The 26,641-nt window shown below is 42.2% G+C and overlaps 1 protein-coding gene across 1 annotated transcript in view; it reads left to right on the top strand.

Annotated features, from left to right (window-relative positions):
- The first annotated feature begins 846 nt into the window (after positions 1–846).
- Positions 847–26,641, top strand: part of cacna2d3a (calcium channel, voltage-dependent, alpha 2/delta subunit 3a) — a 118,518-nt gene continuing 92,723 nt past the window's right edge. The window contains exons 1-3 of the mRNA XM_030056214.1: positions 847–1,108; positions 1,683–1,764; positions 25,217–25,333. Of these exons, the coding sequence (XP_029912074.1) occupies positions 984–1,108; positions 1,683–1,764; positions 25,217–25,333 (324 nt within the window). The 5' untranslated portion in view covers positions 847–983. The remainder of the gene's footprint in view (positions 1,109–1,682; positions 1,765–25,216; positions 25,334–26,641) is intronic.

Consider the following 26,641-nt stretch of genomic DNA (forward strand, 5'->3'; position numbering starts at 1 on the left):
CACACACACACACACACACACACACACACACACACACACACACACACACACACACACACACTCAGAGAGAAACACACACACACACACACACACACACACACACACACACACACACACGTCTTTTCCTTTCTACCCTTTTTCTTTCTCTTCATTTTTCGTCAGCACTTTTGCACTAATTCCTGCTTCAGTGAACTGAGCATACAGTGCATGACTTGATCTGACATGAAAGCTAAAGGCTAGCTATTATAGCCTCGTATTATAGCCTAAGCGAGAGAGAGAGAGAGAGAGAGAGAGAGAGAGAGAGAGAGAGAGAGAGAGAGAGAGGGGCTGTGCGTTGGATGGAGGGCAGGTCAGACAAGTATATGGCGTAATTTCACAACAATAACAGCGTCCTCAGTAGCCTATCCTTAGATCCAGAGAGAGAGAGAGAGAGAGAGAGAGAGAGAGAGAGAGAGAGAGAGAGAGAGAGAAGCCTCGTCGCAGCACTCCAGAGGAGTAGGCGTGCTCTTGTACGCTGCATCGTTTTATGATCTCCCCAGCTCCCCTAAACCTCCACTCCTTAATGTAGCCCGCTGTCTCCTGTCCCCTCTGCGCTCCCGCTGCTCTCTGTGGGCTCGCTGGGTCAAACAAAGCCGCTCAAAGGGACTTTGCGTGCCGCAGGACACCAGCTCGACTTTCCGCCGGGCAGCAGAGCCGTGTGCGCCGCTCCGGTCAGCAGGAGTTACCGCCGCACTTTGGATAAACTCCCATAGAGGAGCTCCTGCCAAGGCGCATCGGGGCATCCGCGTCTCACGCCAGGGGATGAGGACAGACAAATATGTAGCCATGTATAATTAGCCAGTCATATTAGTGACTTTGGATTTACTCTTAAGTTTTATTGGTTTGTCATTCTTGGATTCTCCGGAGAATTAAAAAAAAAAAAAATTCTACAGCGGCAGCATAAGCAGTGTGCGCGCATAGGAAGGGCTCTTTTCCCTCCCAAGATGCAGGTGGATCCGAGCTGTGTGTTTTCTGGTGTGTGGTGTGCGTGTCTGCTCCTAGTCTGCTCAACTCTAAGCACCAGGGTCACCGGGGTGGGAGGCTCTCACCAAAGCATCCCTCCATCAGTGTAAGTAGACGGCTCTCTTACGCGTGGTGCCGCGCGTTCTCCAAGTTTCAGACAGAAGTTGAAAAATGTCCTAGCATCCAAGTCATCAACAGGAACTATTTAATATCACATTCAGGCGCTGATACTGTAAACTGTCGGCACAAAGTCAACACTGTTAACACCACGGGCCACTGTGCCCTAACAATTGTGCGCATTTGGAGAGATGATGATTCATTTGTTCCACATTTATGTCTCAACAAAATTTTAACAGCACTTTTCCTCAAAAAACTATGATTCATATATTAAGTTAAAAAAAATCTATACATTTTGTCTATTGTATTCTAATGTTTTCTTTGGTTATCCAACAAAATAGAACAGACTAGCCTTCAGCATGCCAGTGGAAGAGTTTTTAAGTATGTTTAGGTTATGTCTGACTTTTCTCTTAAAGTTACATCTTGTCTTGGGTATTTTCTTGACTCTTTGGTTGCTCTCTTGCTTGTGTGTGTGTGTGTGTGTGTGTGTGTGTGTGTGTGTGTGTGTGTGTGTGTGTGTGCATGTGTGTGCATGTGTGTGTGTGTGTGTGTGTGTGTTGCAGGGTGAAGCTGTGGGCCTCAGCTTTTGGAGGGGAGATGAAGTCCATCTCAGCCAAGTACTCCGGCTCCCAGCTGCTGCAGAAGGTAAGTTTTTTATTATTTTCACATTTTATTTATTTTGTCAAAATTCCACTTCAGCTTTACTGAAAACAAAGTGGGGCCTCAGTATTCTTGGACTGGTTGTTTCTTGTTCTAATCATGACCACTCCAGATGACCAAAGTTTGATGAGCATTTTCCTATGTGCAGTAAGTAGAAGACCATTGTTTTTTTTTTTTTTTTTTTTGTTTTTTTTTAAAATAAACTAGATATAAGTGACCATTTCCTGGAGTAGCTCCACAGTACTCTTGGGGTACATCATCACTTTCAAACTGTTTTTCATTTTCAGCAAATGTTTATATGCCTCAATCACACACACTGTGGTAACTGCAAAACACATCTGCAACACACAGTATGTTGCAAATGCTTTTTTTTGTGAACAACTGTAGCGATGTGTGATATTGTCAAAAATGTAACTGTTTACCTAAAAGCTTAACAAATGCATTTTAAAGAGCCATTTAAATTTTCAATTTGGATCTGCAAGATCTTGTGTTAGGCTTGTGATGTAGAATAATTTTTGAGTTGAGGGAAATGTCTTTTTTTTTCCCTCTCTCAAACTGCAGGACCGGTGCTTTTTAGCCACTTGAGAGTCAGTAATGCATGTGGTAGACTAGGTAGGCACAGATTTAAAAGCTTGTTCCGAAAATGTGCCTTTTAAATGGGTGTCCTTTTCTCTAGCACTCTGTAGTGGAGATAGACACACACACTCACACACACACACTCACACACTCAGGCACACACACACAACACATACACACATACAAATACACTCAAAGCTTTAGTTTTTATTGCTAAGCAACTAAATGTTTCTCACATTTCCAACACCCCCTACCTCTTTCCGTTCCTCTCTGCAGTCTACACCCCCTCCTCTCCCACTCAACTTTGTGGCACTGACGTAGGATTCGAGGGTGATGGAATGCAAATGTTTGCTAATGCAGGGTCAGCTGATGATCTTTGAGTTATAATTGGCTAATGGATAGTCAGTGGACAAAAGGCCTATGTGATGCTGACCTCTCAGTGGGAGGACAGGTGCAATGCTGTGCTTAGGGTCAGGAGCTCATGGCTGTAGTGTGTGCAGAGATACTGTGTGGTGTGTGACTAAGTCACTAGCATGCCACTGTTAGGTGTCACACAGGCCAAACCTGAGAGCGCACATGCTGAATAGCCAGGTCATTTGTCTGTCACTTACACATGTCCGCCCTGTGTGTGAGTTCGCACATAGGCAGATACACACATGTACCCATACACTCCTGTAAACCATTACAGTAACACATGCATATGCACTTAATACACTCACAAGCCCACACATGCATATGCATATACACAGACACACATATTGGGTGGATTTCATCAGCCGCTGGTAAGGCAGGAGAGTGGTGTCATCTCTTTGACAGGATAAAAACTGCTCCCCCTTCTCGTATTTTTCTGCTTCTAAAATGAAGATAACCCTCCCACGGAGTGACGACCTCTTTATGAAATGCAAATGAAGGCCGCAGGGTTAATTGAGCAAAGAAAAGACTGGAGACCTCTTTGTCGGAAAAGTGCATCTTTTCAACCCAATCCGGCGTCTTGGGTCTTGGTGAGGGCAATACTTTTGATGGTGCCCACTTTGATGGATTACAGGCTAAAATTGTATCTGTGTATGTTTGTTTGCATTCACATACAGATAGACATGCACATATAGGCTTTGACAGCTTGTCTGTGTCCTGATGTGTGTCAGTGTGTGTCCAGTACAATCTGACTGGCAGCTCCTGTACAGGAATGCTTAGGAGGGACCACAGATCCCCTGGGGGCACATATGCTTTTAAATAGGCAGAAAGAATGAGGGATCGACGCTGTCTTAGATAGAAAGGATGATGGCAGTGGAGAGAAAAGACCTAGCTTTGTGTGTTAGTGTGTGTGTGTGTGTGTGTGTGTGTGTGTGTGTTTGTGTGTGTGTGTGTGTGTGTGAGTTTCCTCTGGGCTGGGGACAGATGGACTCAGTCTCTCTTTGGTTATCTCTCTGACCTCAGCGTAACAAAACTCCCTCAGAAATAACCAAGCCTCTGCATGAATGACACACATACACACACACACACACACACACACACACACACACACGTGCACACGCACACATACACACAGATTGTGATAAATGTACATTGATGCTGCTTATGTCACAGCATGTTTTATTTGAAGAATAATTTTTGTGCCATCAGTTTTTGTTCAGTGGAAATTATGTAATATATAGAAGACATTTTTAAAATGTATTTTTCACATATGTTCCTTCATTGTTCATATTCACTTCTTTGTGGTTTGCTCTACACACACACACGTATATTATATACATATATATGACTGCAGTTATTGCAGTCATAATTATTTAGCAGGATGAACTGAAATTATGACATGAAATAATTAATGACATTTTTTAATGTCAGTGTTTAATTTTTAATTAATGACAACTGCAAAAATTACATATTTTTCAAAAGGATCTACAGTATAAAAAAAGATATAAATGTGATTATTTGGAAGTAGCCTAGTTGGAAGAGACTGTTTGAAAGATCAAGTGAAATAATAACTAGAAAACAAACAAACAAGCAGTTAGATCTTTTGTTTAAAATGCTCTTGTCCTTTATCTCACTTATTTATTGGATCATTTCTCTTTGACTTGTCCCACATACAATCTACTATATTTTGTCATCTTTTTTAAACTTCCATGTTTTTTTTTCTCCCTCTGCTAATTTAAGACATTCAGCCTTTCATCTCCAGATCTCCCTCACCCTCTCTGCCCTGCTCTGTCCTTCTCCCTCCCTGCCCCTCAACCCACTTCCTGTATTCATCGGAAACAGCTCTTGTTTCAAGGTTACACCAGCACAGGGATCAGCCAGGGCAGTGCTGATGTGTGTATGTGTGTGTGTGTGTGTGTGTGTGTGTGAGAGAGAGAGAGAGAGAGAGAGAGAGAGAGAGAGAGAGAGAGAGAGAGGGAGAGAGAGAGAGAGACAGAACTGATCAATAACTCCTTCAGCTTGTTATACAAATCAGCTGTTAGCACTATACCCGTCAATGTGCGCACATACACATACTATGAGCATGCACGCACACAACACACAGATGCATTTGCACACACACACACACACACACACACACACACACATATGAAGGACAGGAGACTTGTATGAGACACATTAAACATCTCCCACTGATGGTTAGAATTAGCTCTGTGTGTTTTTCTAGCCTCTTCACTGCTTTTCTGTTCAGATCTTTAATTTCATGTGTCATTGAGCAACCTGTCTGAGACAGCCTGTCCATGATGACTGTGTCTGCGTGTGTGTGTCTGCGTGTGTGTGCGTGCGTTGCTGTCTGGGCTACTTCTCACCTCACTGATGTTATGGCTTCTTGGAAACAAAATACTGGGACATTATGCCATGCTGGAATCACTTCAAGTCTCTTGGTAATGGAAGATACAAGACAACTGATCATTTTGCGAGATTGTCACTGTGTTTTTTTTTTTTTTTGCTTTTTCTAGAAGTATCAGCTGTCTTGGAGAGTGCGGAATACAAAGACAGTGTGTGTATGTGTGCGTTAAGTTTGTATACCTGCTTAAATCGTGCTCAGTCACACAAACACACTCTCAGAGACACACACACACACACACACAGAGCAAAAGAGCAAAGGATAATGGGATGGTGTAATGATGTGTGACAAGAGTATGTTAGAATCGATTTGCCTGGGTGCAGAAAGAGTGTGTGTGTATGTGTGTGTGTGTTTGCATGTTTGTGTACGTACAGACTCGACACCCGACCACTTATATAGAGTGGTGCCATACCGCTCTCATTTACTGCCAGAAAGCTTAGTGAGGCAAGGCACTGACATGTCGGCTGACAATATTCCTAAAGAATGAGAGAAAGGAGATGGAGCAGAGTAGCCCCTCAAAGAGGAACTCTGGATGAAAAATAAATACCAGTATTGAAGTCGTCCAGTGAAGTGGAGAGGAAAAAGGCTTAGAGAGGCACACTACATACGCATGCCGGCTTTATGGAGAGGGCAAGGCAAGAGAAAAAAAAAAAAAAACAGAGTGCAAGAGAGAGGAGCGGAAAATATGATAAAATTCTGGATGTTTTAACTGATCTGCGTGCTGTCCACAGCTTTTCCTAAAAATATCAGCGTGTTATCATTGAGAGGGTCAAATAAATGTTGCAGTATCAACTGAAATACGGCTTTAAAAATCTTCAGTGGCTCAAGCCATGTTGTGCACTTATGTATCAGGACAATATTTATTATTGTTGCCATAATGTCTGGCGATTTACGTGGTGATTATTTATCGGTGACTTTATCCCAAAGGTTACCAAAGACTTTCATAACCCAAAGATGTTTTGAAGTTTTCTTTTTTCAACATCAGACTCACTAAAACTGCAGTTACAAGGTTTTCACTCCACCCCAGCCATATGCTTTGATCTATTGGAGACCTCTCTGAGAGCCTTGTTTCATTTAAACATAATTTAATTTTTCTACAGAAGACTCAGAGAATCCCGACGCACGCCGATTGTATTTATTTTTGATTAGAAGCAAAGCAGTTTCATGTTTTTCTGTTTTTGGTGAGAGATCTATTTTCGTAATGAATTTGTATTTTAGTCACACTGACTAGATTTAAGAGCATGACTAATTGTCCAATTTTGAAGTGGAAATGATTATGCATTGCATTTTTTCATTTTCATTTCAAATTAATTGCATATTTGGCTGACAACAGTGGAAGAATGACTCTCGCTGAGTGGAGAAAATGCAATATGAGTTGATGAAATGTTTTATACTTTTCATTCACTACTTCATCATAAACAGCATTTAAACTCTTAATTTGGTCTAGCATAAGATTTCTTTTAATTAAATGTATTCAAATTAACTTGCTTTATGATTTTATCATTACTTACAAATGTACTGCATTCGCCATACTTGTTAAAAATTCATTAATGTAGTTGTATTTTTTATGCAAATTTCCTTCAGTAGAAATATGTAGATTATTTAATATTAGACATACATTATTTGTTAAACTTTAAGTGATGCACTTGGTACTGAATGATCTCTATTGTATATTATGCAGATGTATTTAAAAATTAGGTACAGATGTTTGGATTGGGTCCAGATTGCTGCTTCCAGCCCGGCCGAGCCAAAGCGTAGTTTACATTTCATCTGATCAAAGAACGACTTCCACCTGCTTTTCCAAAATATATTCTCTTGGGACAAAGTTACCAATATCTTCATGCTTTAGCCTGGTAGTTTATTAAATTATAATATTTAATAGCGTGACTGTTAGGTCACGAAGGTCTACTTATCTGCTTGTCCTTCATTTACTGTTCCCTTTTTATGTCTTCTTTGTGTGTGTGTGTGTGTGTGTGTGTGTGTGTCATTGTGTAAGCAGAGAAGGAAGTGGAGGGGAGGTGTGTGTGATGGTGCCAATCTGCTGCCAGTGGTGGGTGATGGCTGTGGGGTTCTGGTGTAGCAGTGTGTCAGTGAGGGGGAGACGGCTGCAGATTAGATTTAGCTTTGGGAAAATTGAATAGCTGTCAGGTTCGGTTCAGCGTGGCTGGCAATGAGGTGAGAGGAGGGGGCCGGGGGGGGAGGCTTGGCTGATGACCGTCCCTCCTTCCCTAACCTCCCCTAATCTCATGCTTCTCTTTCTAGCTTCTCTCTCTCTCTCTCTCCCATTCTCTTTGAACAGACCATAATCTTTGCTATGTCTAAACCACGTGCTTCCTTCACTACATATGGATAACCATAGAGAGTGAGTTAAGATGAGAGAGAGATGAGAGGGAGGGGTGGCGCGGGGAGGTGGAGGGGTGGCATGTCACGGAGTTAATTAGAGCGTTAGCAGGCGAGAGCGCTGCCTCCACTGCCATCCTTTTATGTCCGAGCAGGCCAGCTTTAGCCAACATAGCCACTCACTCACACTGTAATTACTGCTTTGTTAAGGGAAGAAAAGCATAAGAAAAGCCACTGTGAAATACCAAACCTCTCACAACACTCGTGCCTTTACTTTTGAGAGATCGGGAGAAGGGAGCAAGGGCCTTTGCTACCAGATTAAAAAAAAAAAAAAAAAAAAAAAAGACTAAACTTAAATTCTGTAAGAGCACAACTGCTGATGCTGTATTGGTGGGAGTGTGCTGTGTACGTAAGATCAAGTATGTTTGATGACTTGTTGTGTGCTTTTCCTCTTTGATTTATCCCTCTTATTAAGTCCGTTTGCCAACGAGAGTATTTGATTTAGTAGTTAATTTGTGTTTTTAAGGAAGTTGACTGAACTTTTTTTTTACCCCCCAGTTCCTGAAGTTTCTGCAGAAGACACAGCATACACACGCACACACACAAAGTGCTTGCATACAGTGAAACACCTTGTGCTCTGCGCTGTTAGGATGATGAATGCGAACACTGAAGATAAATATCCACTGTCATCTGTCATAGGCTGCTCAGGTCTGGCTGTGGCTCTGCTGGCCTGTGGATGAGGAGCATCGCGCCATGGCTGCAGGATGGCGTACACACGCACACACACGAACACACGCGCACACCCAACTGTAATTATGACGGATTGTTTAAATGGTATGAGCCACACTAGATTGCGTGTGGAGAGCAAACACTAAGCCGTCTTGGTGAAGGGGCGGAGCTACGACTATTAAGCACATTTAGCGTGTGCGGCATTGTGTGAAGGACTGTCTGTGACTTGCTACTGTCTCCATCAATCATTCTGCCACTAGTCTTGGCCCACCCTGCGTGCTGTAGGTAAAGATAGTCGTAATCAAGCAGGACATTGAATGGAAGAAAGGACATCAGGCCCATTACAGCTGCTTTATCAATTACAAGTACCTTGTAAACCTTGGCAAGCTTTTGTTCTTTCTTTCTTTCTTTCTTTCTTTCTTTCTTTCTTTCTTTCTTTCTTTCTTTCTTTCTTTCTTTGTCTTATGTCCTGCCAGATAGCTTTCTTACCTCATTGCCTTTTGCTCTGTCTCTCTGTATTTCCATCAACCTTTTTGTTAACACTTCTCTATCAATATTTCCACACATTTTTGATTCTCTCTCTCTCCCTCTCTCTGTCCCTCTCTCTCTCTCTCTCTCTCTCTCTCTCTCTCTCTCTCTCTCTCTCTCTCTCTCTCTTTCGTACTTGCTCCCTCTCCTTCTCTCTCTTCCCCTCATTCCCTCTGCTTCAATAATGGATAGCTTGCAGCTTTAGTCTATGGTGTTGAAGAATACATGGGAGGGGATCTTGGGACACATCAGTTCGTGGAGCAGGGGTGGATGCCCACATCCCCAAAAATAGTTCCGCTGTCCTGGCATAATGTCCTGCACCGGCTGTAAAACCTCAGTATGTGTCCCCAGTCACCCCACTGCCTCTATGTCAGCTCTGCATATATGCACGTACACACGCGCGCTTAGTTTGGCTTGGCTTTAAAGTCACTGCCACCTTGACACGATGCATGCTTTGTGATATGGGAAATCCTGCTGTAAGTATTTAAAAAATGGAAGCCTGTCCGTGAGGGGATGCACTTAGTCAGCAACAATGTTTAGACACTCTGTTGCAGTCAAACACTGCCGCCCCATGTGGGTTTGCAGCGCTCTGTTGTGCTGCCAAACCCAGCTCAGTGGGACAGCTGCCCCTCCTCCCAATCACCTTCACCTGTACTTGCCCTCAACCTGCAACTTCAACACAATTACTGAGTACAGGCAGGCATAGTAGCAGCACTCACTCCACCACAGGGCAGGAAGGTATGCAGTCATGCATATATGGCTATGTGAGTACACATATGAGCACACATATACACACACAAACACACACGCATCCAGCAAATTATCCATGGATATGAGGCAGCCCTTCTCTGTTTACTCTGCAAAACATTTCTTAAAGCTTCTCTCACTGTATCCATATTGATTTTAGGTTCCCCTCCATGTCTCCTTTACAGGTGCTACTTGTATTTATTGGCTAGTAGCCTGCACTGCCTAATGTGTAGATGACACTGGGTTAATGCTAAGCAAGTAAGTGACAAATGATTAGGCAGACATAGAGGATTAGAATCGATCAATACAGATCCATATTGCGAGAGAGAGCGATTGAGGGAGAGAGAGAGCAGAGAGGCGTGGCGTTTGCATGTGCAGCAACAGTGATAAGTACGTTGTAGAGAGGGTAGGAGCCCAAACTGTGTTGAGTTTTTGCTCCACACAAAAGAAAGATTGATTGCTTTTATAATCAGATTGTGGTTTCTTTGAAACAAAAAACAAAAAAAAAAATCCTTGAAATGATTCATAAATAATAGCTTGTTAATTTTCAGTATGGCGGCTACATTATTAGCCAGACAAACGTTGGAAATTTTATGACATACACAGACAAATACAGAGACTTAGAGACTCAGGGGCCACTTTATCAGGTTCAACTCAGCCAGCTCGCTTGTCTTGGCAGTTAGCCATGTGACTGTGGCTTGGGATATTAACAGACAGGGTTGGGAGATTCAGTTTTGATTTGATTAAATATTAGATTGGGTAAGACATGTAATCTAAGTGACTTTAAACAATGAAATTTAAGATTTGCTCAGTCACGTGGGCAAAAACAGCCAGTTGATAGGAGAGATCGCAGGCGAGTGGCACAATTCTTTCAAGCAAGCAGACAGGCCACAAACTCAGCACAACACTAATGTGCTGAAGGACGCCAGACCTCAGTGGGCCATACGCTGAAACAAGAAGATGAAGCCACAGTGGGCGCATGATCACCAAAACTGGAAAAATGTCGCACAGTCTGACAAATAACAGTCTCTGCTGCGGCATGCTGATGGCAGAGTGAGTATTTGGTGCAAACAGTGTGAATCCATGAATCAGTCTTACCTGGTGTCTGAGGCAAGCTGTTGGTGGTGCACTTACTGTAGGGAATGATTTTGTGGCACATATTGCTGCTGAGCAAACGTACAGTGTTTTAAGCCACAGTGTGTCTAAAGATTGTTGCAGACTAAATGCATCCCCTCACGGCCACAGGCAACCGTTTTTTGAAATAAATACATACCGCAGGATTTCCCAGGTCACATAGCATGTATCGTCTCAAGGTGACGACAACTTTAGTTTACTCCGCGGTGTGTGCTGTCCCCACATATCAGCCCAGTGGAGCTCCTATGAGATGAGGAGGAACGGCGTGTTTGCTGCATGAATGCTGCCAAAAAATCTGCAGGATTGGCGTGACACTATTGAGTCAGCATGGACTAAGATCACAGTGGAACATTTCCAGCACCTTGAATCCATGCCTTGAAATATTCAGGCTGTTCTGGAGGCAAAAGAGGGTCTTAACTGATGAACGTAATGGAGTTGCCATATTTATACTGAATATATATAGATTTTTTTTAATGCTGTTTACCCTCTTTACCATGTTATTTTTCATACACTGTAATCTAATAATATATTGTCGGCGTAACATTGTGACAAATCTGCAGTGTGCATTTTATCAAATTGTTCATCATATTTGTATGTTCAGTTCAATCTTGTGCTCTCCACTGACAAATGTTTTGAGGATCCAAAAAGCTACACTTCCCTGCTGTTGGTGGTACATTTATTTCCCCCGTTTCATTGTCAGGACGAGCCCTTCAAAGCAAACGCAAATGAAATTGCAGTCCGAAGTGTAACTTCCCATAATAAATCTCCACTTGTGAGGATGAATGTTGCCTTTATACATCCACTACAATGTTTTGCTCTCTCCTTCCACTTTCACGCTGGCTGCTGCTAGAATCAATTTGAGTCTGTGAGAATGTATGGAGTGGAATAGCGAAGCAGCAGGCCACATTGTACGTGCTGCTAAGCATGAAAAATGCTTCCCAGAACTCTGCTGAAACCAACTCAAAGCAGGCCACTACAGATAGAGTGTGGACTATTAATCAGTTCCATGTGAACAGATTACACCTTCTTCTTGGTGCTATTATGTTTTCTAGGGTGTAGTGAATTGTGGCTGTCAGAAAGAAAAGTGTGGTGGTATTTGCTTTTTAATCAGAGTACTGAATTGGCGACGTCCCATCGGTTCATGGGAATCATGCTATGGTAGATATGTGCTCACATGCTGGCACAGATGATGTCAAGTCAGCCCCTGTAGGGGCTTCAGTGTGTGTGTGTGTGTGTGTGTGTGTGTGTGTTTGTGTGTGTGTGTGTGTTGGAGGGGTGGGGTGGCATAGTATGGTGGCATGGCATGTGAGGACTTTGAAAGATGGCGGTCATTAGAGAGAGCAGGGATTTGGCAGCCACTCTGAGGGGCAATGGTGCATACCCAATAGATGCAATGCACCCTGGGACAATCTCCTGAGCATCACCACCAGCCATGCCATAAGGCCTTGTGTTTCTGTTTCTGTGTGTGTGTGCGTGCTGCTGTTAGTCTTCTGTTCTTCTCAACAGCCCTCAGGCAGCTTTTAAACACTTTGTTACTCTGCAGACACACAGGAGCAGGAGGTGGATCGAGTGTGGAGGGGAGGTGAGTGGGTGAAGTGTGTAAGCAGTTTCAATTATGTTGAAAGAAAAAAAAAAGAGCAACATGGCCTTTCCTCACAGGGAGGACAAGCATGAAAAAACAAATCCTTCATCTTTTCCCTGACATTGTAAATAAATCCTTTTTGCTGAAACTTTTACCTGCTGTAAACTGTCTTAAAGAGTTTAGTGTGACGAGGTAGAGCAACAAACATTATTGTACAACATGAGAGACAAACATCAACATTTTAGTAAAGCTTTTACTGCACTTGAATATCCAATGCTCAATCTGCCTTAAGTGTATACCCACACTGACACACACACACACACACACACACACATATGGGAAGTGTTTAGTCATTAGGTGATTGGTAAATTTTTTTGGTAAATTTTTTTTTTTACTCCACTTGAAGACTCCCTGCTAAGTGCCATATTTTAAGATTGAAGGTGGCACTACACTGAATAAGTAAATAAACTGTGTTTTCAACAATCAGTGTTTTTTTTTTCTTTTCTGACATAGGTCTGGGCAATATGGAAAAAAACAAAAACAAATATAATGACATCTTTGGCTAATCATTAGTAATGTGGATATGATGATCAAGCTGTTAGAGGCAAATAACAGAGCAGCTACAATTGCTTTGAAGCCAGGAGAAGACAATGCTTATGCCATATGACAATATGATGATATCCAGAATCTCTGATGTTATCTAGTGTCATATCATGATATTGATAAAGTGGCAAAAGTCGCCCCGCACTATTCTGATGTTACACATTGCTGTCATGAGCTGTCATTGGCCTGAAAAGCAAGAAACAAGTTTGTAACACTGATGAGTAAGAATGAGTTTGTAGCATCATCATTTAGCTGTGCTTAATGTGCTGTGGGTATCTGTCCAGACTTAAGAGAGCATTAATCAATCAAATTATGAGAGGCCAGGCTTCAGAACAGAGTTGTTTGGCTCGACACAAACCAGAGCCCAGTAACTGTGTTATTATAATCAATCATCAGTTTAATTAAATAGTAACAATAATTCAGTGTTATGTTTATGGCAAGCAATATATATTTATACTAGTATGAGAAGTGATGTGGATTTGCCCTTAAGTTTTGTGGTCACCAGTGCTCATTGGGTGTTTTATACTGATTTCAAATGTGAATCAGTTAATCAGAGGTGAGGATGGGAACAAATGGAAGGAATTTTCCTATTTAGGTGGCATTTTTAGGTAAAAAAGTAGATTTTTTTTTTTTTAAGTTGAAGGACTGTCTCTTTTAGGTAGGACACATAGGCTTAATGGGAAATTGCACAACACCTGGCACAACATCAGCAACTAAAAAGAAAATGAACAGAATTTGTCCAACATCTGGTTAAATCAGTGGTGGATGGAAGAACCCACTTAAAAATGACAAATTTAAGATTATGAAAAATAGCGCAATCATGTCTTAACAAATAGAGCTAAGTGCCATTCTTACCTTTTCTTTTTCCAGTGATCATACATAATTACATTGATTAATTATGGCCCAATCGGTTGTTTTTGGAAAACGTCTAAAATTTCTTTTATCATCTGAATATGCTTATGAAATTAAAAAATGCAAACCACACCCCTCTCCCCCATGTGAAGCTCAACAGCAGCTGCTGTGTCTTGGCATTGCCTAGGAAGAGTGTATCAAGCTCTCCTGCCAGCAGTCAAACACAAAGTTGGGAGCAAGGAGGTACGAACCTTCCTTGCATTTGAGATGAGTCTTTGTTTTATACAAAAAATATTAGGACTGCAGTGTCAGATGTCTGTAACGCTGCCATTTATAGTCTCCTCTTTATGCTGTGGATCCTCTGCCTCTCTGATTGCCTACGTGACTGTGTGGTGGATGTCTGGTGGCCAGTGGCTCACCACAATGGAACGTATCCCCTTATGGCACAGTCTATTTCCCATCAGAAACTGCACTCCTCTCACCCTATCATGGCGTACTCTATCACAGCAGTGTGTGTGTGTGTGTGTGTGTGTGTGTGTGTGTGTGTGTGTGTGTGTGTTTGTGTGTACTCACGACCCTCCTCATCCATTCCCAGTGCATTGATCTGGCTTTGAGACGTCTCCACATTATGATCAATACTATATTCAGCCTCACTGATAGATTGTGTAATGGTGAGTGGAGCAGTGATGAAGGTGCAGCCGGTTGGGTGGTAAGAGTTTACGAGCCTTGATTTTTGTTTGTGCTCAAAGATGTCTGTTTTTAACGTCTGTGTGATTAGCATTTACAGTAAGAGTTTAATTTACATTTTGTGTGTGTGTGTCTGTGTGTGTGTGTGTCGCGATCCACGGGGAGTGTCTCTGTGCCACCAGATATGGGACTCAGACCAACATGCTTTTGAGGCAGGGAGGACAAGCGTGAAATTAATTGTTCCACTTCATCTCCGGTCAGCGTTCTTCTTTTGAGGGAGCAATTTGTCGCCTGACGTACAAGGGAGAGTATGAAAGGAGGAGGGCATGGTGTCGATTTGGTGTTTCTGGGAGATCCTGTGATGCAGGAGTGATTTCCTGCCGCGAGTTTGGGCCGCCGCCGCCGCCATCCTTGTCTGAAGTCACGCTCTTAGTGCTTCACAGGAGGCGGAGTGCAACACAAGTCAAAGCACAATCGCTTCGCTTAGTCAGTCTTTCTTTCTTTCCCTCTCTCTCTCTTTCTGTCTTCCTCACTGTCTCGCACACGACCAGACAAAAAGATTCAAACACACAAAATTGCCGTGGCCCGGCGACATGGTAGCAGCAAACAGAATTAACTTAATAGCTACACAACGCCACCGGTTCACTCTTCCTCTCCCCTTGTCTCCTCGCCTCCTCTCCCCTCCTGTCTAAACCATGTTGCTTATAATTGCAAACATGGCTTTGGGGAATCAATGGCCCCTTATAAAAATGATGACAGTGCAAGACTAACTATTATTCTCCTCAACATGTTTCAGGAGCTCCCACGCACGCACACACAAACACAAACACACACACACACACACATGCTCACAAAGACGTGGTTTACATTAATGAACACATGCAATCACCTGGGAGCCTATACACACACACACACAGGCTTTAAGTGCTTTATATGTAGTCTGGAGGGAAATCATTCCTTCCCACTTATACATTTCTGTCTTGAGACCAGAGCTGAATAATTCAGCAAGGTCTATTTCTGACACATTTAACACCTTTTTACAACCACTATTAAATATTCAATTTCATAAATACATAATGCTGAGACTGTCCACATGTGGGAAAAAGATAAAATTGGTATAGATTGGGCTGCAAATGTTTAGCCTTTTGAGTGTCAGATATGGTTAAAACATTCTATAGTTTCTTGTGCCAGTGCGATCATTCATATTAGGGCGCGTCTTTGAAGTTTTCTTGCTCATTATTCTGCTGGGTGAGCAGATTGTGATTTTAATCGTAGAGTACATGTATTGGGATATTGTGCCGCAGATGTCAAATACAGGCTTTAAAGTTCTCTGGCGCTACACTGGTTTTCAAGTATTTGTTTTAGATTCACAAGTAATTCGGACATTTGATTCATTTTTTTGCCATTGCAGCAGCAAGACCCCACATGGATCACTGTCGTAGCTGCTGCTCGCCCAGTCATAATGTAATCATGCAAGGCAGTGTCTTGCAATGACCGTCAAGAGCAACCTACCTTGTCTGAGTCACTAACATGGAGGTGTAGCATGCACTGTACCAGGAGGAGGCAAAGATAATACATTTTATAGTGAGCACCCAACTTCAGTTGAGAGAAGTTTTTAAAAACAAATGGGCTTGGATAGATGAAACAGGGTGAGCCCAATCTTCCCACAGCCCTCAGTTAAAGAAAAGGATTTGATTAGTGTCAGGGTTTGGGATTAGGGGTTAGTGTGGAGTTAGTAAGTAGCAACAAGATAAAGTTGTCATAATTACTGACTAATTCATATAAACAAGCTGATAAAAATAATTTTTTTTTTTCATTTTTCAGAAAACATTTTCATCTTATTTTATCCCCTTGGCTTTCAGAATGAACTGAGGGAACGCTGGTATGCTCCCAATTTACAAAAAGATGTAGAATGGGACTAGTGGCAAGAGGTTTTTTTTCCCCTACAATCTTGATGTGTGTGTGTTCCTACTTCATATCCAGGTGTGACAAATATGCATTTATTTTCTGGTTTGATAAGGCACCCACCTTAGCCACATGCACCTTCCTTAAAGCACACTTGAAACTTGCAATTTCATTTACTTGTATTTTATTTTAATTACAGTATGTTTCAAACCCTGCAAACATCGCTGTGGAGCTTTGCTTGGATTTGATTCAGTGTCTGTTGCTCGCTCTGTGATTTACAGCTGTGCGTCTCAATGTATAACACATGAATGCCAGATGTTAGTCTTGGATGTTACACTGTCAGTGTCATGTTGAATGGAATATCATGAAAGACCACAGACTGTGAGTGAAGCAGACACTTAGAGAAGCATGATAGTGGGCCCCTGAAATTCCCTGTTCCCCTCCAGAAACAGCCTGAGAATAGATTGAGTGTGACAGTCCAGACAGAGATAATCTCCTGCCCCCCTTTCAACTTATCACCCCCCCTTCTTTTTTTTTTCTTTCTTTCTTTTCTTTCTGCTCCTAAATCATCACAGACTCCATTAAGTGGACTTATTGGTCTCTGTGTATCCCTGCGATGCACTCACTGTTCACAGCTTATCCAGCAAAGTGGAGAGTAACACATGACTTTCACTCACAGACACACACCGACACACACAAACACAGAACATTCTGTGTGGCCACAACGCAGCCGTTTCGTCACTGCTCCTTTCATCATGTCCAATACGTCTGCTTATCTCCAGACTGAGGTCTCTGCTCTTTCATGGGAATTTTCTGCCTCCTTTTTTTTACTCTCTTGGATTTTTTTTTTTTATCTCCAATTTACTGTTAGCCTCTTACCTCTCTCTCTCTCTCTCTCTCTCTCTCTCTCTCTCTCTCTGTCTTTGCTGTTTGATGACCTTGCTACTTCACCCATCTCTCTTCAACATTACACACTCTCTGGTTGCTCTCATCTCCGTCTTTCCATCCATCTTCAGTCCCTCTCACATGATTTAACCCCCCCAGTCACTCTCTCTCTCTCTCTCTCTCTCTCCCTCTCCCTCTGTGTGTGTGTGTGTGTGTGTGTGTGTGTGTGTGTGTATTTCACTGATTTTCCTGGTGGCTGGTAGTTCTGCCAGAGAGCTTCCTCGAGTGGTTCTTTGATCAGCTGAACTGTAAACCCTATATAAACGTTGGCTTCTGGAAGGTTGTACTGTACGTGTCCTTGAACACACACACACACACACACGCGCACGTGCACGTACAATGAAAACCACACTTTACGCACAAGCAAATCCTCGGCCCCTCGCACACACACGTACACACACTCACACACACAGACAAAGGCTTTCCTGAGAGGAGTCTCTCTTTTGTTCATCCCTACTAGACTCGCCCACTTGTCTTCAAACAAGCAGACTGAAAACGAAATAAACAAGGCTGCTTTTTCTGAATCAACACCAAACACCAAGGCTTCAATGGAGGCTGAATGAAACAGGATATTATGACACACACACACACGCACAAACACACACACTCTCCCTCTCTCTCTCTCTCTCTCAGCGACAGCCTTTAGATTTTTTGCAGGATGCTTGACTTCCTGACACTTGCTTTCCAGTTGTTCCTCCTTTTCTGTTTTGTACATCGGGCTTCATTTAACCCGACAGAAGAATTCAGTTTACCTCTTCATTCATTTTATTTATTTTTAACTTACAGAAAGCTAGGGCATATTTCATCATCAAACTGAACAAACCCTGGGACATTGTTTACAGGTTATGCTTTACTTCTTTCACATTTAGCATGCATGTTTCTTCTTGTTTTTAAGTAGTTGACCGTATATAAACTTTAATATTCCATGAATATAATTCATATACATGCTGAAAAACAGAATTAGTAAATGAAGGCCTTTATAATGCATAGAGTCTCCATTGATAGGATATGTTTTTGTTGACTTGAAAAATGGATACATGTATATGCCAGTGAATATCATACAGACTGTGGTGAATATGCATCTGTGTGTGTGAGAGAGAATGAAAGCAGGAGAGAGAGAGAGAGAGAGAGAGAGAGAGAGAGAGAGAGAGAGAGAACGAGAACCAAACAGCTGTGAGACTGTGAGGGTGGGCCAAGGTAAAGTTGGCTCTGGTGACGCGTAAAATGAGCTGGGATTTTGGGGTTTGGGCCTCAGTCTTAGTGTGAAATGAAGTTTCTCTCCTTCATTAATCACTTCAGCATCAAAGCCCAAGGAAACCCACTACATATAGATCAAACACACATATTATGTCATTTGAATGTTTACAGTCTAGTAACGCTGCACGTTCAGGCTCAGTCATGGAGGCTGACAGACAGACAGACCAACTGAGAGAAAGACAGATTTATTCATGCATCTGGCAGACGTATACACACAAATACACACAATTCACCTGCTTGAATCCTGCCAGCCACAGGAAATTTTCTGGTATATGAGCTCTCTTCTTCACATTAAATCCTTTGGATCCACTTGTAGTATCTGTGTGTGGCTGTTTGTGTGTGTGTGTGTGTGTGTGTGTGTGTGTGTGTGTGTGTGTGTGTGTGTGTGTGTGTGTGTGTGTGTGTGCATGTTTGTGTGTGTATCAAGCCACTTTTGTTTGCACTTTGAAGTTTTAAATTGGAAAAGGTGAATGGTTATATATATATACTGCTAAGTATAATAAGTTTTTATATTCGCCTAAGGTGGATTTTGTTGGCTGTCAGAAAAGAGGTGATTTGAGAAAACTGTAGTGGAGACAGATTTTGTAAATTGATGATTAAGTAGGAGATGACAACGTGTTTTACATCTGGGTCAGGTGCTCATCGAATTGTTTTATATGCCTTCGTTCCCAGATGTGCACCACTTGTCTTTGATCAGCCATTTCTTTTCTCATTTTCCCAAACTGCTTTTGTTTTGCCACTGGCAAGCGGGAAATACATGAAATAACTTCTATCATTTTGTTGATGATAAGAAAATCACGGAGAGGGTCCATTTTCAAATCGGCAGATGCTGATCTTGATTTTGTGGGTGATCTCCAGCACACAAAACAAATCTTATTTGCTTAAAAGCTGTTAATTGAAATGCAGCTGATTCACATTCAAAGTTTTTAAAAGTTCAGTCATTATTTTCATCAAACCTGAATGGAAACACAGCTAGCGAAACCTGTTTTTGGAGGCTGCATGTAGAGAGCCTCATCTGCTTTTTGCCCCCGTGTCACAGCACACTGTGTGGGAGAGATTAGCAGCATCAACTCAGTCATGTGGTGATCACAGCAGGTGGAGGGGAAAGTAAAGAGAGACTGACTGCAGACCAGACAATATGTGGCAGCGCTGTGTGTGAGTCTCCACACAAGTCAACACATTAGACTGCTTTTTTTTCCCCACTGGACACGCTTAACCTGAACTGGCACTGACAATCTTAACTGCGAAATAAAATATGGAACACTCCTGTAACATCCACCCACAACATGCCCTTGAGCAAGGCAGCTCCCAGGTGTGAATGAGTATAAGGGTACAAATTTTGCCTGCAGTTTGGCTGATAATGGTAAAATTTACTGGAAATTGATAAAAGAAAGCAGTTTGTTCACTACAGAAAGAGTTTCTACAGTGTAATCACAGCTGGAGGTTTTCCCTTAATGATTTTCAGGAAAGATTTGAATTGATATACTGAGTTCTTCTGCAGGGGAGTCCAAACTCTGCATGGAGGAATAGTTAGGAGGAGTCACATTGGCCATTACCAAAAGCAAACTCGTTATAGATAGATAGGGCAGACAGAAAGTCAGTAGTGCCCCAGCAGCACTGCTGTCTGTGTGGACAACATGCAGGAGAACTGCAGCAGTTCAGCGAGCCAGCCGTCACACACAGGTACACACACACACAGGTACACACAGGAACTTCAAATTTGAGCATGGCGCTGGCAATTTGATAAATTTGGTAAAACTGTGTCAAAAATGTGCTGAATTTGTGTAATCTATCCCCGGCTTTTTCCTACAGTGCCTGGTAAAAAGTGGCTTAAACCAAAGAAATAGAGAAGAATACCCTAAAAAAAAATATATATATATATATATAGAAATGAAAATGCAAATTCATGTGGGATTCCATCAACTATGTTATGCTAATAATCGTGAAAAGTTCAAGTTCAGGTTTATTTAGAGCCCAAAATCATTCCCTCCCTCAATACTGCATGCCTCATACAGTCAAATGATGTTAGTATTACAACTCAGCGGTCTGTATTACCATAACAATTATTGTGGCTCTGTGATCGTTCTGTGGTAAATTAATACGCTAGTGATTACTCATGGAAGGGAGGTGGTCCACGACACCACGCCAGTGCAGTGTCGTGTCTCCTCCGTGTTTTTTGTCTGACAGAGGAATCGGTCCCTGGCTCCCGGCTACATCATCATTATCTGAATACAGTGTGTCCATCTCCCAAGGTTTTTCGAATTTTACCATTTAAATCAACCTTTTCTAATGCAATGCTTCTCAATGCGCATAAAAGTACGTTGATGGAAAAACAGCTGACGTCGTGCTTGAAGGCAGCTCAGCAGGGCCGTACCTCAAGCTGATCCAGTTGTAGGATGGTGTCCCTACTCACCACACCACAAGTTGTCATTGGAGGCTATTGTAACAGCTCTCCTCTCCTCTTTCCTGGGCCATGGTGGTTCTGAAAGTATGTCAGCTGGCTGTGCTGTGATGATGATGTGATGTGAGGAGGACAGAGGAGCGATGCCTCAGGCTAATTGGGCCTGGTCTGCTCTGGTCAGCCTGACTGAACAGAGATCTGCAGACAGCCTGTGGTCAGCTGGACCCTCTTAGCCTCCCACTGACAACACACACACTTCGGGGCCTGTGTGAATTCTTTATTTTTTTTGTGTGTCTGCAGTGTCTCTGAGGTCTGAACCAGCTTCATGGGCAATGCAGTCATGGACAAACCAATTCTTTTGAATGGAAATCTCTTCAGAGATCAAATTCTTAGCCTATGACTGTACTACCTCTGTGTTCATTATGCCAGCCCATTCATTTTATGTAATTAGAAGAGGAGAAGAGGGAAAAGGAGAGAAAAGAAGACAAGAGGGCAGGAGGGAGATGAATGCAGAGGATACTTGAGCCGCAGAAAAGAACAGGGGAAAGTAAAGAGAAAATGAGAAAAGTAGCGCAGAAACCCGTGGAGCCAATTTAGGTTTGACCTGCTGTCACCGATCTCCTGTCCATATGTCAGCTTTAACAGACTGCCACAGCCGGCAAGGAGACCAGGATTGGTTTAAACACCCAGCTTTTATGTCTCTCTGATTGGACACGTCGCTGTCACTTGGCCGGTGGGATTGTCGTTCTGATTTTCATACCGTCACTGTGACTTGACTGCTGACTCATCAGCCAGTCACTTTGATTGGCTACAGACGCTGTTATATGTGCCTGTAAGTAGTTTGCAGTGATATAGTTTAACAGTGGGCTTGATGACTGAGGTTGGTGTGCTTTTGTGCATGTGTTGGACTTTTTTTTTTTATAATTATGGTTAGTAGCACAGAATTATCTGACCGAAATGACTGTGTGTACAAGCACACTGCAGTCAGCATGTGTTTTTGACCCCTGCTCTCTGGCTCGCTCTGCTAATAGATGTTTTCTGTGTCATCTTGCAAGAAGATCCTAATTCTGGTCTTGTCCATTTACTGCACCCTACCTCTGCCTCTCCAGACCACTTAAACCTGCTCGTATCTTCACTTGGGTCTCAAACTGCCTCACCTTTAGATCCCTAATAGCAGAAAGTCTCTCCAACTCCAGTGAGAACAGTGGGTTCACTCCCCATCTTCTTTCCAAACTTACATCAACAGGTGCCTCGCTGAATCATATACACTTTCCTCTAATTGCTTTGAAAAATCTCTCCCTACCCCAGCTCTTATTTCATTTATTTTCTCAGTACTTCTTTCCTACAGGATAATTGATTTCGCCGTTGGAATATTTTAAGGACCACGAGGCTGCGGTTCTTGCATTCTTTATGAGTTGTTTGTAATGATGGTGACTGAGAAATTTAGACTTGAATTTCAGGATCACTAAGTGACTTTTAGATTTTTACAGCTATTAAAAATAGTTCACATATATATATATAAAAATACATTTCATTAATTATGTTTTAAAAAATGAATGTCAACTTTATAATGAGCTCATTTAATATACATAATGTCCCTTGCCGCTTTCATTTTCTTATTGGCATGAATAGTGAAATAGCTAATACTGTAGAGGAAGAGGAGCTTTGTGTGTGACCAGAATATTTGCTATTACTGAGCAGTGAAGATTAAAAAAAATCTGTTGTTACATGCATCTTATCTCGGATTAAGTCACCAGTTGATGAGTGAGGTTTTCAGGATCAAATGAGCATGACTGGCCCGACAGAACTGGTGAGGGCAGTACTGAGCTTCAGTAGCTCACACGGTCATACGGGTAGAAAACAAGGGGGAAACCTTGCTGGAAGTCACTCAACACTGTAACATTGTAAGCTGCTGTGCATGAGAGTGACAGCTTCTAAATCATCAAATGTAATGTCAGTGAATGTAGCAATGATGCCTTCGATCTTGGTTATCGTCTTACAGCGATTTAGCTGGGGGGCAACGGCCGATATTTCAGGGCTTCTGGTGTAGCTGTTGGCTGCTTGCTTCCATTTCCGTAGCTGTTATTACATGATGTTGAACGCATCTCCACACAATACACAGAAACTAATACTTTTTGTAGGTATTTTTAGGTCCAGACAACATATCAGCCAATGCGTTCTTTCACTTCCCACACAGTCTGTTTACCTATATACATATATTCATAATCTGTTTATAGAGATTATGTTGCCTTGCATCCCTCAGCCTTTCCACCTCCAGCTCTGCAAATGCAGGATATATTTTACACCCCCCTATGATCTCCCACTGCACTTTTTTTCTGTCCATGCTGTCTCCTTCCCTCAGCTGTCCTTTTCCAGTACTGTCTGCCTCCATCGCTCTGGTGTCATTTCCTTCTCTCCCTCTAACTCGTTCCCTTTGCATCTCTTTACCTTTATCCAGTTATTCAGCCCATATCAGAGAATGCGTGACATCCAACACAATGCTCACTCCTCATATCCAGCAGTCCTCCCCTCTGCTATCTCCTCTTTGGTTGTCTGTCTGTCTCTCTCTCAGCATTGTGTTTCCTCTCAGGATGGCTGAAATGGAAGGGCGCCCAGTTCCTCCCATATTGAGATCACACACACAAAGACTGATGCGCACACACACATGCATACACACACAAGCAATACCCACAATTCACAAACAGGATCACAATAAATGGTCACAATTCAGAGTTGAGTAAACAACTGCAGTGTCCTTTTTGTGTTTGATTGTTTTCATTGGAGACTTTCTTCTGTCCATGTCAGTGATGCACAACAAATTGACTTGGCTGAGAATTCACTCACTTTACAGTGAACTGACAGAGCATTTTGCTCATTCCCTCTCATCAAAGCACCTGGGGAATTCCAGAAGTCATGATGCGAAGTAAAGTAGAAAAAAATATTCTGCATTTGATGACGTCTTGCAGTTTGTCAGATCATGAGCTAAATCCTGAAGTTTCCTCTGCCTCCCTGTCTGATGCCATCCCCATTCCTCTCCTCCCACCCTCATCTCTCTACCCTCACCCTGCACTCCTGTGTGTTGCTGTTGCTGTGGCTGAGAGTGTGCGCCTAAGCGGGTTGGCATAACATTAGAGAGGGCATGCCATTTGATATGGCGGTAATCTTCCGTTAAATCCTCCAAGAGTCAAATGCAGCCGCCTGCAGCTTTGCACAGCCACATTATTTCCTGAGATGCTTCTTTTTCTTTTTCTTTTTTTTTCGTAAAAGTGTACTTGCTTAGCTCAGCTCTGCTTGTAGTGGGCTTGAACCAGGCACACTGTGTGTGTGTGTGTGTGTGTGTGTGTGTGTGTGTGTGTGTGTGTGTGGCATATATATGGGTGTTGAATTAGTGAGGCTTAATGTCACTGTCCTCAGTGAGGGCGATGGTAGAGCTAAGCACTCTGGTATCACTGGTCTATGGTGAAGTAATGTGATTTAGTCTGGTGCAGATAGAGAGGGTAGTGGTATGTGGTTGGTGCTTTATGTGTGCTTAATACTTAAAGGTGGTTTATTATGCTTGAAGCTTAGATCATTGGTTTAATTTATGTATGGAGTAGCAGCTCTTTTAAAGTTATACCATGATGTAAATAGGTTTTCAATGTAGTGACTCCCCTGGACCTACAGGTGGTCATTTGAGGGGGTCTCCTATATATATATATATATATTTTTTTTTTTTTTTTTTCAACAAATTGTGTTAAACATGTATATGATGTTATATGTAGTGGTAATTATGGTTATATTCATGTATGTGTTGAAAAGTGTATCTGAAAATCAATCAAATGAAATCTCAAATCTGAAAACCTGACATAACCTAGTCCACAAAATCCAAATATGCAAAATAATGAATGTAGTAACATAATAGCACCGAAATCAGTCATCAAATTGGATATTACACATGTGAACAAGACATTACACAAATTCAAATGAAAACAAAACGGTGACTGTGGTACCATAATAGCACCAAAATGAATTATAATGCACTGCATAAAACCTTAGAATGAAAATGGAAAATTGCTCTGACCAACAAGCATATGCAGGTAAAGTATGGAGGGAGAATTTGTTTATTTGGCAAATTAGCGCCAAAATCTAAACAGTATCAAATAAATCAAACGGGGTAAGAAAATGAATGAGTCAATCAATGTGAAGCTTTAATCGCAAATATATAAAATGACCAAGACAGTAGTAAAAAGCTATCCTCTGAAAGTCTGGTGATCATTTTGTAAAGTTCCCACTGAGCTGTTTACCTGTAGTAAGAAATTTAACCACATTACACAAATGTATGCTTTTGTTTCAGAAATACAAGGAGTTTGAGCGGGCGGTGAAAGTGGAGGAGATCGACGGGCTGCGGCTAGTGAAGAGACTGGCGGAGGACATGGAGGAGATGTTCCACAAGAAAGCCCAGGCCATGAAGGTACCGGTCTCCACCGCAACATCTGTCACACTTTGATTTAAACTTCTCAACAATTACATCTCTCACGTATTAGATCAGACATACTACAAAACATACATTCACCAGGAATTAAATTTCAGCAGTCTGTTGTCACAAATAAAAAAAGGCAAATGTCTTGTCTTCCAAGATCTATGTAAGTATAGTGATACATAACAATGGCAACCAAAAGAAATAATAATGTAAGCGGTCTTTCATGTCATAATAGTAGTTATTGAATAGTATACCCATTTCTGGAGGACCCTGGTGGCTCACTTGATAGAGTGCATACCACATATCACCCCCCCCTCTCTGCATGTCCTTCTTTCCTGTCTATTTCTACTGTCACAGTCCAGGAAAACAGAATTGCAAAAACAAAACAGAACAAAACAAAAAATGTATATTCATTTCTGCAGATGAGGAAAATGTGCTCTGGACTGAGCTAACTGAAATCAGAAGGTAAAGTGGTGATACCTGACGACACCCGTGGGTGTCTGATGAAGCGCTGTAGTGTCACATTGCCAAAGTGAAACCATAGACACATCCTAATGTGTGTGTATGTATGAGAGACAGGGGGTGGATGATGAGATGACAGACAGACAGACAGACAGAGGCTATGGACTCGGTGTCTGTGTCACATCATTGATCTTCTCTGACCAAACTCCAATATTTAAGAGGGCACTTTAGGACAAACCTCTCTCTCTCTCTCTCTCTCTCTCTATGTATGTTTATGTGTGTGTGTATGTGTGCGCCCATGTGTGTGTTTTGTTATTCAATTTGTGTTGTTTTGAGGCAGGATTTTGTGCATGTTTGTGTTCATGCATATGCATCTGTTTGTCTATTTGCAAGTGAACCTTTTGTCTTCATGTGTGTCTGTCTGTCTGTCTGTGCACGTGCTCCTCCCTGTGTTAGTGTGTCCGAGCCTTAATATGTGTGTGTGTGTGTGTGTGTGTGTGTGTTTGTGTGTATGTGTGTTTGTCTGTGTTGTGACAAGAGGGGCAGTTCAGGATGGGTCCATGGCGCACTGCATCTCTCGCTGTAGCTCTAGCTCCAGGTGATAGATCCTATCAGGCCTACATGGTGCTGTTAACAAAAATTGGATTTCTCTCTGAGAGTCTCAGGCGAGGATACAGGGTGGAAGGAGGGAGAGAGGGAGGCAGTGAGAGAGGCAGACAGAGAGAGAGAGAGAGCCACTGATAGTGACAAGCCATTTCCGTGCTTTTGCCTTACTTGTGTGTGCATTATTATTCTTATGTATGATACATTCGCCCGCTCAGATTGCATGACCATCCC

Source organism: Myripristis murdjan, chromosome 7 (genome assembly GCF_902150065.1).
Source record: "Myripristis murdjan chromosome 7, fMyrMur1.1, whole genome shotgun sequence".
Classification (NCBI taxonomy): Eukaryota; Metazoa; Chordata; class Actinopteri; order Holocentriformes; family Holocentridae; genus Myripristis; species Myripristis murdjan.